Here is an 11,938-nt window from a genome sequence, read left to right as displayed (position 1 = left end):
TTGCTCTGAACGTTGAGCTTTTCTTATATACAGTCACAGGAGCGGAGGTCATTTCATCAGAGAACAGCACCGTTAGCACATTTCAGTCATTGGGAAATCCTCTTTCCTCCCCCACACAGGTGAGGAAACAGGTAGGCCAGGTAATTATCAGACACACCTGGGGAGTATTGTAGAACAGGTATAATTTATTTAACAATTCCTACCACAAACAATGTGTTACACTCAATCAGATTTGTCTCACATGGTAATCGTCTGGAGTCCCAGCTCATATCTGCTCGTGTGAGTTTTCTTCGTTTGGCAGCTTTGAACATCCCTTTTGAGGGGATGAAATGTCAGCCCTGTCTTTTTGCTTTTGGTGTGTGAGTCTGTTTGAATGCTCGCAATGAGCAGACGGCTTAGGTGCTGTGCTGTAAAAGTGCTGTGAGGGGACTAGAAAAGCGCTGTCAAATACCATTTACAATGAGATGAAGGAAGGTTCTTCCTGTGCTGGTTTAGATGAAATTATGAGAGGAAGATGTGAACGGAACATCAGATCATATGTTGGATGTGACTCTTATGTTATCAAGCGATTTTTCAGTTGAACTGAAGGTTTTGCTGCTGTTGAGTCAGCAGATAAAACAACTAGCTGCTCATTCAGATGTCGTTCTGCTCGAGAAGGCAAAAGTTTGGAGGCAAACAACTTTCTTGTTAGCGGTTGATCCACGACCTCGGTACCAAAGTGCTCCTGCATGACTGTCGTTTGGTTTTTCAAGGGTTCATAGTTTTTATTGTCCTGTGGTTTAACGAGCAGCAAACATTCAGCGCCACAGTGCTGAATGTTGACATTTACGATACAGTTGTTTGCTACGTTAACCGCTCGCTAATGTCCAATGAAACGCCCCTAAAGACGAGGATCGTCTCTAAACAAGACGGAGTACGTTATTTATGCTCAGATGTCTTATGTGAAACCATTAATATTGATTCAACAAGTGTTTGTTGTGTTGCTTGCAGATCTTACTTTAAATCCATCCATCCATCCATTTTCTATGCCGCTTATCCCTTTCGGGGTCGTGGGGGGGCCGGAGTCTATCTCGGCTGTCAATGGGCGGGAGGCGGGGTACACCCTGGACCGGTCGCCAGCCGATCGCAGGGCTACTTTAAATCCATCACCATAAATTTAAAACAATAGCTAATGTTAAACTTAAAATTTCCACCGTTATCCGACTTGGCTCCTCCCGACAGTATTTTTCAGTCAATTTCTTGCATTTTTCACCCTTATCTGAGCAACTGTAAATGATGCCAAACATCAGCATGTTGAGTGCATTAAAGTGCTCACTATGCAGAAAATTACCTCCTGCCCTCCATCTGCAGTTTGCGCCACAAGAAAACAGTGACATGACATCATGTGCAAACGACCTGTTACGTTCAAGTCGTCAGAGATTCAGCAGACGTTCAGCAGAGGTTGTTGTAGTGTCACTCTGAATGTTGAGCTTTTCTTAGATGAAGTCACAGTGGAGGTCATGTCAGCGTAGTTGACAAATTGCAATCATTAGCAAATCTTCCTTCCATTTCCGCATTTCAAGGTCTACCTCATTATCCGAGACCACGCCTGGGCCGTATGATATGTAGCATCCATTGATTACCTCATGTCAGAGTTAACATGCTATGGTCCATTGGATTTGTGTAAAATTCAAGTCTAAATATCAGTTTCAGGATAGTCAGAAAATATTTTATGTTCTGGAGGTCCAGTCTCTTTATTCTCCACCCATCTGTATTGGTAAATCAGAAAATAGATGCCACACACGGGAATACCTGGTTTAATGATTGCAAATAGTGACTTAGTGGTATAGGCCAACACCCAGTGAAGTGTGCATTTCTTTATGGATACTCTTGTTTTAGGAAATTACTCTCTGCTATTATATGTACTACCCAGACAATATGTACAGCACACCCATCTGAAATGGTGTAAAGAGGTTTTCTATTTCCAGTTTTTATTTATTGCTAATCGTTGCCACCAATCGTCAGTGTTGCCATCATGTATATTTGCTAAGAACGGGGATCAAAGTCACGACATTACTAAACAATATGTGAAGTAATTGCTGTTTTGCATTTAATTAAGTGCGATTAAGATATGCCGTTTTGAGAAATGTGTGGTGTGTCTCAATGTTGGACATCTTATATAAGCATCAGTGTGCGATGGGCCGTGCACACTTGAACAGCACAGGTGAGTCTGACAGTGGATGCTGAACAGAAAGGACTTGCTCAAATGTCTCTGTGAGGTTCGTTTTCAGAGTTCAGTCTAACATTTACAACATTTTCTTGCAGGTTCTTGAGAAACAATGCAGCTCTTGTGTATTGTAGCTTTACTTCTGTCAGCAGTTGCTGCTCAGGTAAGCGTTTCTTTTGATGATTAGAATATGTTTTTTGGGTGATCTTAAATTACATAGGAAAACTCTTCTTCTTTGAACTGTTTGTTTCTAATTTTGCTGTTCTCACTCAATTGATTATTACCATCTTTAGCGTGGCGACAACGAGCAGTCTCTGACACAAGGTGGAAACGCAGGAAAGGTATGAACTGTCGCAAGTCACGTAGTCACAAGTTAAATGTGCAACGTGTAATATCAGTGCATCAAAATGTCTAAAAAGGACTGGACTTATGTTACAGTGTGTTTTTTGTAGCACTTAGATTATCCCAAATGTTTCCAACAATGTTCAGAGCCAGACAAATCTGTGATTTCATTTCATTTGGTCGCCTGTCAGGAAACATCAAATCATATTTCGGAGAGTGAAATCGGCCAATGGGACCGAATGTAAACTGAACTGAATTTAATCCAGTTCCTCGTCCATAAACATGATTTCTGTTCTGTGTTTCATTGCAATGACTTGGTCGTTAGAGATAATCAGTGAATCTCTTCTCTTGTTTGGTGTAGAGATTTTTCGGGCGCTGGCCTAGTAGATGGTCTTCATTTTTACGTCCATTGTTACCCATTCAACAGAAGGAGCGTGGCTGCAGACAGGTATCTACCGCCACTAGTTTCCATTGTTATTCTCATTACAGGAATCAATAAACATGTGAGGAAACACTTTCATTCACTTGTTTGTTTACATGCCACAGAATCAGCTGATAATAAGAATCGTGTTATCGTCAATCGTGTATTTTTAACTTTGGAAGGCACTTCCGGTTTATTTCTGTTCAGAAAAATGCTTGCAAATCTGTAAACTTTGCTTTCATGCTCATTTGCTTCCTTTACTTACGTATTTGGTGGCTTCTGTGTCATGTTGCTCCATAATGAAGATGATGTGACGACCCACAGATATTACATGTTAGCTTAGCGACTACAGCTTTAAGCTAGCTGCGTCTACCTGTTCAGAACAACTTTATAAGCGCTAGCAAGCTGAAATCTATTTATCTAAGTATATAAGTGTGAATGTCGAGTTTTATTTCTTTTTCTTTTTAATGTTTTTTTTTTGTCATCTTTCATGTTGTTTTCCTGTTTGTCCTAAAACTTGTTGATTTGATTTCATTTATTTAGCACAGTTAGCCTACAATACATAGCAGAGCCAGATATAGCAAAATGCAAATTTTTTGTATTTTTAATTCCTGAATATCTGCTCTGCTTTTATATGTATTGTCATTTTCATGTGTATTGTGTATATGTACAGTATATATGTGATTTTATGTCTGTTGCTTTTGTCTTTTATTGTAAATTTGATGCCTGTTTTCTTTCAAGAGGTGCTTTAGATGTGAATTATTGACTTAAACATCAGAGATAAACTGGCATCTTCTGCACTATGGTGAAATATGACATCCAATCATTTCTTTCTTGTTTTAGGCGTACCCTGCTTTCAAGGTAAGCCCACTCCCATCTCTCTATATGATATCAGTATACTTTTAACAGCTGGCAAAAACTCTAATTTCATGTGTTTCTTTTGGATTTTCAGGTTGAAAATGTGACTTTTTTGGTAAGAAAATGCTGCATGTTTGCTGTATGTTTAACATGACAGAGATGTGGCTTCAGTCAATATTACATTTTCAACCAAACGTGTTTCTTCCATCCACAGAGCTACGGCGCCGTGACCCTGAACCCGGTAAGAGCAAAATCTTATTGATCAAATATTCACTTTATGTTGAAAATGATTCATTTTGTGAAATGTTGTGACTCCACTGACCTTCAACGTGAAACTCTTTCAGGGGGCGAACCTGTTTCTGTTGAAGGTGAGTGACCAAAGAACCAATGAAATGAAGAATTTCATCGCAGTTAAAGAATTAGAAGAAAAACTCTAAAGATCAATGAATATTAATGATTGATAATCTATCCACAGGAGGAGAAATATCTCTTTCATATTCACCATTTTCAAGTCCAGGTAGTAAAAACAATCATAAAACTCAGAATCAAAAGAAAGACAAAGAATATTTTCATTATTGATCAAAACTAACGACAGTTAATCGACCCACAGTTCCGTGGAAGAGAGCAACATCATCGTCACCTGGTATGAAGAGTCATTTTTTTATTTTTCAGTAATTCTTACAGAAAGACAGCGAGTTTGACCTTCACTTGTTTTGCAGGGAGGAAGATTGGATTCTAAGGCGGACAGGGTACGCTGCCTGTGACAAACCTTCATTTAAAGACACGGCTTCTTTTTTTTACTCCATTATCTGGTTCACAGATTAGATTTCTGCCTGGTTTCAGCTTTGACTTCATTCTTAAGACAACAGCACTGAGATTTTTGTCTTTCTTCGTCTCAATTCCAGCAATATGTGAAGCTCTTCTACGACCCCGCTCAGCCGGTAATCTCCTCGCTCTCCACACAACGAAGACGCCGTCTGTGTCTGCTGTACTTTTCATGTTGTCTTTCCTCAATAATAATCCTAATCTGTCTTTTCCCACGTGCAGAACAAAGTCTCCATTGAGTATGGAGTCATGAAATATGTAAGTACAGACCATTTGTGACCATATGGCTCCATCTTTGTAGCCTACTTAAAGTCGTGCTTACCTTCAGAGGCCTTCGGGTAAAAAATGTGACTGACGTTGTGAAACTCTGAACAATATGTGACGTTACGTTTGAGGTCAATCATATTGTGACTCCATATAATTTCATAAAGACAACACAAAAACTGTTAGCTGACATTCACTGAACACGTCTGACCTTCACACAGCAATACCCTGGCACGAGGAGGACCCGTGCTCTCGGGGCCAGAAGGTATTACTGGAGACCTCGGCCATCTCAGCGACCTTCATCAATCAGCAACTTGTTCCCCCCCGTGAGCTCAGAGGTAAGCTCCAGTGAAACGCAGTAACGCTCCAGCTGTGCTGACATGGACAACTAAAGACTGAGTGTCAGAGGTTGTGCTTTATGAAGCCCTTTAGTTCACACTCAGGGACGTGGGAGGTGATCGGACAGCATCCTGGTTTAAGTTAAAATAAGGACTTCCTGAAAATGGCCAGAGATGGCGCCGCTGTCCTGCGTCTTTCTCTTCCTTATTTGTCAGGAAGTTGTTCTCAGTGTCACGTGAATAGAAACGCTGGCTGACATGAACCCTCTCACCCCAACAAACCCACACATCATGAAGTCGCTCTGCACTTCATTTTCATGTGATTTTTCACTTTTTCTGTGTCTGTTGCGTTTGTCCAAAAGATGCTTTGAAAACATAACTTATTGCATTGAACGTGGCAGATGCACTGTTCTTCTGCACTGTGATGAAATATGACATCCAATCATTTGTTTCTCGTTTCAGAGGTATTCTCAGATTTTCAAGGTAAGCCGACTGTCATCTCTCCGTGTGATGTCACTACACATTTAACAGCTGGCAAAAGTCTCATTTTCTTGTGTTTGTTAATATTCTCAGATTAAAGACCTGGGATTTCAGGTAAGATGATGAATAAAATGTGATGCACAATGTGTTGCGTGTGTGATGCGACAGAGCTGTGGCTTCACTCAGTCATTGTGATTTCATCCGCAGAACACCAGCCCTGTGACCCTGAAGGAGGTAAACAACATGAATTCATTACTGGATTGAAATCTTATTGATCAAATATTCACTTTATGTCGTCAGTGACTCATCTTGTGAAATGTTGTGACTCCACTGACCTCCTTTCAGAATGAGAACGTGTTTCTGTTGAGGGTAAGTGACCGAAGAACCGTGAAATAAAGAGTTTCATCACAGTTAAAGGATTACACTGATGACTGACAATCTGTCCACAGCAAAGCCAAGAACAGCGGCGTCTTCGCAAGGTATGGAAAGTCATTTCACTCTTTGTTGTAGTCTTCACAGAATGACAGCGAGTTTGACCTTCACTTGTTTTCACTGAGGAAGATTCGACCTTCAGGACAATAAGATCAGATCAGATCAGATATAGTTTATTGATCCCGGGGGAAATTGTTTTTGCTACAGTGCTCCTTAAAAGAAGAAGAGATAGAAGAGATAAACATTTCAACATGTAACTGCAATTAAAAGAGAAAAAAAATACATGTATCTAAAAAACAAAATATATATACAAAATATATATACAGATAACGAAACAAATATATAAACTGAGACAAGGGCCATTCAGAGGGAGGAGTTGTACGGTCTGATGGCCACAGGCAGGAATGATTTCCTGTGGCGGTCAGTCTTGAAGGTGTGCTGAGTGTGTGACACACATTCATTTCAACCAAACATTGAAAGACACAGCTTCACTTTCTACTTCATAGATTAGATTTCTGCCTGGTTTCAGCTCTGATTTCATTTTTCAAAGACGTGAGTGTGACTTTTGTCTTTTTTGTCTCAGCCTCAGTCCTACGTGAAGCTCTTCTACAGCTCCGCTCAGCCGGTAATCTCCTCGCTCTCCACACAATGAAGACTTTTCATGTTATCTGTCCTCAATAATAATCCTAATCTGTCTTTTTCCACGTGCAGAACAAAGTCTCCGTTGAGTATGGGAACGTGGAACGTGTAAGTATACTGCAACATATTTCTGTCATTAAAATGTGAAAGTCTTGCTCCTCTTATTCAGTATGTGCAGCTGTTGAATCACCAGTAAATGTGTCAATCATAGACGTGCTATTGACCCGACTATAATATTAATATATCAATAATAAAAAGTCATATTTAGCACATTTACTGACATTTCAACATCTTTCTTATGTTCAAGAATTCATTCAGTGGGATTTTTTCTCGAGGATAAGAATCTAGAGGACGATGACGGACGGCTATAAAAGGTGAGGGATTTTAATAAAGTGACACTAATCAAGTTCAATTTCCTGATCATCAGTTTGCTGACAGCTGCTAATCTCACACTTTCTTCAGGATGCCAGAACCTACGAGCTGCATCCATAACCTTCAATTCTTCTGAGAAATCGCCCATTTCATTCATTCATTTTCCTATAAAAGCTTCTCTTCTGCATATCACAATAAAACTCTCAAACAAATGACTTTGGCAAAGTTTTTTATTCGACACATTATGAAAGCGAGGAGCAGAGTGCTGAAACGAGCGTTTCAGTGTAATGTAAAAAGAATCGAGTACAAATGAGTTGCAATGAGAGGAATCACACACTGGAGGACGTTTGGCGGGACACTGAGCGACTGATGTTTGCCTGATCATCTTCTTGTTATCTGTGTGAGGTCTAAGGCTCAAACAGGAAGGGGAAGTTGGACTGACCCTGCAGAGACACAAGAAAAGAAACAGAATCAGATCCTGCACAGTTAGACGGTGACATGTAGCAGGAGGGTTTATGTGCATGAAGCTTTAATGGCTGAGTATTATTGGATATATTTGTACCTCATCGACCCCCGGGCCCGACGTGTCACCGCGAGGATCAGGAGGAACTGTGGTGGACTCTCTGTGTGTCCCCGCCAGCCACGTCTGATTCAGACAGAACCAAACAAGAACACGGCTGTTAGATTAACTCGTGCACGTGAGCCTCTTTCCGTGGTTTTAATGGTGAAACCGGAAAAATTTAGAGCTGATGTGTTTACTCACTTTCTCTGTTTGCACCTTCGGCTGGGAGGCCTGCTGAAAGGGACAGACATGCAGGGAAATTATACTTCAAAAGACTGAAGTATGAAGTATTTACTTGCATATTTGATTGTAGATTTTAACTCTGAGGATAACCCCCTTCAGGAAACTGTGGATGTGCTGCAAACTCATATGTGAACAAACAAACAAGCTTCACCTGCACAAAACTAACAAGATATCAGTCAGATGACGACTAAAAGGAGTTAACGATGCAGAGCAGTGAAACCTGGGAGCTGCAGGAGGTCTCACCGAGCAGCACAGGTGTTTTCCTGTTGCTTCATGTCTCAGACTGAGGTCACATGATCTCAGCAGTCAGTCTCTAAGCCAGACAAACACTCTGTGGTCAGACAGTCTGCGTTGCGTCACAGTCACCGCACATGATTCACTATCTGCTGCTGTGTTATTATCATTAAGTCTCGTCATGGTCTGGTGTTCAACCTGAGTTCAAAGTGGCAGAAGGAAGTTGCTGCTTTTCCTCTGCTGTTCAGTAAATATGCAGCCGCTGTGCTCTGAAATAAGCTCAGAGAGACCAGGACCTTCTGTCCTTCACTCTGTGTCATCTTGCGTCTTCACCTGCAGGGGGAGCTGCGGTCTCTGCGTGGTTCTCTCCAGGGTCTGCTGACCGTTGATGGGCTGCAGCGCGGCGGTGTTCCTCTGCTGAGGGAAGCCGTAAGAGGGCACAAAGTAAGGGAAGCCCTGTGGATGACAGAGTCAGTTTAGATCTGAGGAGAGGCATTCAGGTTTGCTCACAGGTCAGCGTGTTTCACTTCATACCTGCTGTCTGGGAAACTGAGGGAATCCGTAAGACCCATACTGGAAGTGTGGAAACATCTGAAGCACATTGAAAACAGTTATTCATTGATTCATGTTCATGTGACTGTGAGGAGCCTCACAGCAGATCAAACACTGTCACTGTGCCTCCACGCTGCTTTGCTACCTGAACAGGGTTTTGGGCCTGCTGGGCCACATTGGGAGCATTGGGGTCCTGCGGAGGCCCGAGCTGATCTTGCTGTCCGTTGGGGACGAGCAGAGGCGTGAGCTGGTTGCCCTGGGCGGGCAGGAACAGCTGGGGCCCCTGGGGACCGAAGGGGCCGGCCATTTGAGGGTTCAGGTTCACCAACTGCGGCGTGAGCAGCACCTCAGGCTGCTGCTGCTGCAGCACATACTGGGGTAACAAGGAAGAGGCCTGGAGGGGAAAGGATGTGCGTCAGGTCACAGGCTGTTTCCTTAAGCTCTTTGAATCTGACAAAGAAATGCTCGTAACGTTAGCGCTGATGACCTTCAGTACCTGCGCTTGTCCGAGAGCTGCCAGGGTCAGTCCATTCAGCCTGAGGACCTGAGCACACCGAAGGGTTGAATTCAGTTTGGTAAAATCATTCTTAAACCACAGCAGATTTTGACTTACGGAAACAAACGCCCGGTGTTTACCTCGTTGCTGTTGCTTGCAAGAATCCCGATCTGCACCTGTAGAACATGCATGAATAGAAAACACTTTATCTCTGACATTTAAAAGAAAGGACAAATATTCACCTTCTCAAAAAGGGTTTAACGTACTGGAAGAGCAAAGCTCGTCCTGAAGAGACCGACCAACAGGAGGGCAAAGTGGAACTTCATGATGTCCAACACACGCTTTGGTCAAGCTTTCTGAAATCCTCCCACACGGTTCACCTCGACAGGAATGAAAGAACGAGCGTTGAAGTCGGGTTTTTCTCCGGCTCTGCTCTCTGTCTGCCTCCTCAGCTGCTCCACATCCCTTTTAAACCCTGTCCATGTGAGTCCGGTCCACGGACAAACCTTCCAGACAATGTGTGGTCAGTGTGACAGACGTTTCTCATGGCATCAGACTCAGACAGCAGCTCAGTGTGTCATTAGGTGCAAGTCATGTCTCCAAACACCATGACATGATCTGCTCGAGTCGAAACAACTCTCTGAATCTGAGCTTAAGACGTGTGAGCGTTCTGCTGCATTACAGATCAGCTCTTCATCCACTGCTTTGCTTTTGCATCCCAGAACTCAGTGACTTTCAGTTTGAGGGCCTGTGACATGAAGCACGCCCTCTGTTATCTTTAGGTGAAGTTCATGCGTGTGTTGAAGGGCTTCAGGGTGTAATTACACATGTTAAGACCAACAGGACTTTTTGGCACAGTCATGAGGAAGAAAAGGAAGGAAAACAGGAGCTTATAATCAGACATTTGTCACAAGTTGTTCATCCTGTTCTCACTCATGGTGCTGTCTTTTTATCCAGTATTTCATTTTTAAGCTTTTCTTTTAGAGACAAATCGACAAATTAAGTATGAGCATGAGCATAAGCGCAGAGGAATCTCAATAAATGAGCATAAAAGTTAACATGAAAACAACAAAGAAAGGCTGGCAGGCACTAAGAAGTGCTGCAAACAATGACCATGAGAGACCAGATGGACACACTGTCCTCTAGACACGTCTAGATCAGCAAGAAGATGAGAGAATCAGTTCTCAGTGTTTCCATGTGAATGACTGAGACCATGTCCGCCATATTTGAAAAGAAGAGGAGCTGAACGGTTTCTGATCGCTCGAAATGAGGAAGCATGAAGCAGAGACGACAAGTCCAGCATCTGCCTGAACAGACCTTTTCTAAACACTGGAGTAAGAATGAAACATGTTGGACCAGAATCCAGCGAGTGATGAGCAGAACCAGAAACCAGCTGACGGATGGGAGGCGCAAATCTCACGTAGGGCAGATTTAGTGTCATGAAGGAGAGCTCTGAATGAGCTGCTATTAGCTGAACATGAGTGGATCATAGACGGACTTCTTCAAGCTGCTTTGATTTTCACAGCTGATGCTTCAGTAAAATGACCGAACAAAGACCGGACTGGAGTCGGAGTGTCTTCAGCTGCTCCTGAAGGTCGTCTGATGTTAGCGTTGAACTGGCTGATGCACGTGGCTGGCTAACTGAACTGAGCTCATCAGCTTCATTGATTTCTGTAAATATCTGCTTATTGTGAATCTGATGCAGCGACACGTTTCACAGATTGGGAGAGATGTGGAACGCTCCAAAAACACCTGTTTGGATCATTCCACAGGTAAACAGGCTGATTGGTAACAGGTGAGAGGATCATGATTGGGTATGAAAGGGGCGTCCTGGAAAGGCTCAGTCGTTCATAGAGGGTGGAGCGAGGTTCACCACTTTGTGAACACATGACTGGATGAAGGAGATGAACATATGAAGCTGCTGTCAATGAACACTGTTTGATTATTGATGATTGATTGTGGATTTATTGACGTTTTAGGGAGCATCACAACTTTTCTGGACTCAGGGTTCGAAGTACATTTTCACAGGCAGTCGTTGGGGGAAATGTCCTGAACATAGCAGTGCTGTTACTTGAGTATAATCTTCTAGTACTCCTTTGATCCCTGGAAAAATGTACTACATACTGTGTGTCACCTCCTTCGAGCCTTTTCTGCATGAGAACAGAAGCTTCTCTGGACTCTGGGTTGTTCACCTGCGTCAGGTGTGTGCTGTAAATCCTCATTGTGTGTCATTAAACCGGATGAACCCAGAAAAGCTCTTCTGTTCTGCTCTTCATGAGGTTTCCTGTTGTTTAATTATTTGTGTACTTATACTCAGTGTCCTTTAGATGACAGCAGAGATCCACTGAAGTGCAGTGATGATCACAGGTTATTAGTGAGAAATGTCTGGCTGAGTATAAAATCAGAGGCTTCCACAACTGTCAGAGTCAAAGTGTGATTTATTTTTAATGGACAGTGAACAGAGAAGAAGAATCAACGGTTTTCTGCTGAGATTCATTCTTCCATGATCATTAGCGACTGACAGAATCACAAATGTCGAGTTTTATTTTCACTGATAATATTTCATATTTGATTGAAGGCTTTTTTAGCGTCATCTTAATTATCTTCAGGATGACCTCCTTCGTCACAGGGAGCTGCTGTCGTGGCTCCAGTCGGAAGTGGAACCTGAGGATAT

At 42.5% G+C, this 11,938-nt stretch overlaps 1 protein-coding gene across 2 annotated transcripts; it reads right to left on the bottom strand.

Moving 5' to 3' along the window:
• Window positions 1-7,410: 7,410 nt before the first annotated feature.
• On the bottom strand, window positions 7,411-9,595 carry odam (odontogenic, ameloblast associated). Of its 2 annotated transcripts, none has more exons than XM_070987297.1 (9): window positions 9,531-9,595; window positions 9,405-9,440; window positions 9,265-9,312; window positions 8,914-9,162; window positions 8,751-8,807; window positions 8,550-8,672; window positions 7,941-7,973; window positions 7,740-7,823; window positions 7,411-7,620 (listed from the first exon to the last, which is right to left on the bottom strand). In XM_070987297.1, exons 1-9 carry the CDS (start codon window positions 9,588-9,590, stop codon window positions 7,585-7,587), a joined length of 726 nt encoding a protein of 241 aa, XP_070843398.1. In that variant the 5' UTR covers window positions 9,591-9,595; the 3' UTR covers window positions 7,411-7,584. The 2 variants fall into 2 exon arrangements, with proteins under 2 accessions (XP_070843398.1, XP_070843407.1); XM_070987306.1 differs by having other exon boundaries at window positions 7,941-7,970.
• Window positions 9,596-11,938: the final 2,343 nt, after the last annotated feature.

This window comes from Chaetodon trifascialis, chromosome 2 (genome assembly GCF_039877785.1).
Source record: "Chaetodon trifascialis isolate fChaTrf1 chromosome 2, fChaTrf1.hap1, whole genome shotgun sequence".
Classification (NCBI taxonomy): Eukaryota; Metazoa; Chordata; class Actinopteri; order Chaetodontiformes; family Chaetodontidae; genus Chaetodon; species Chaetodon trifascialis.
Note: the sequence above shows the minus strand (reverse complement) of the source record. Positions and strands in the feature narration are given on the sequence as shown.

Bases quoted from the DNA above. Each gene is read 5' to 3' on its own strand.
- odam (XM_070987297.1), bottom strand. From the start codon at position 9,590: ATGAAGTTCCACTTTGCCCTCCTGTTGGTCGGTCTCTTCAGGACGAGC. The intron at 9,163-9,264 runs GTACTGAAGGTC...TTTCCCCTCCAG, and splicing joins CAGCTCTCGGACAAGCGCAG to GCCTCTTCCTTGTTACCCCA. The intron at 7,824-7,940 runs GTGAGTAAACAC...TGTCTGAATCAG, and splicing joins CGAAGGTGCAAACAGAGAAA to ACGTGGCTGGCGGGGACACA.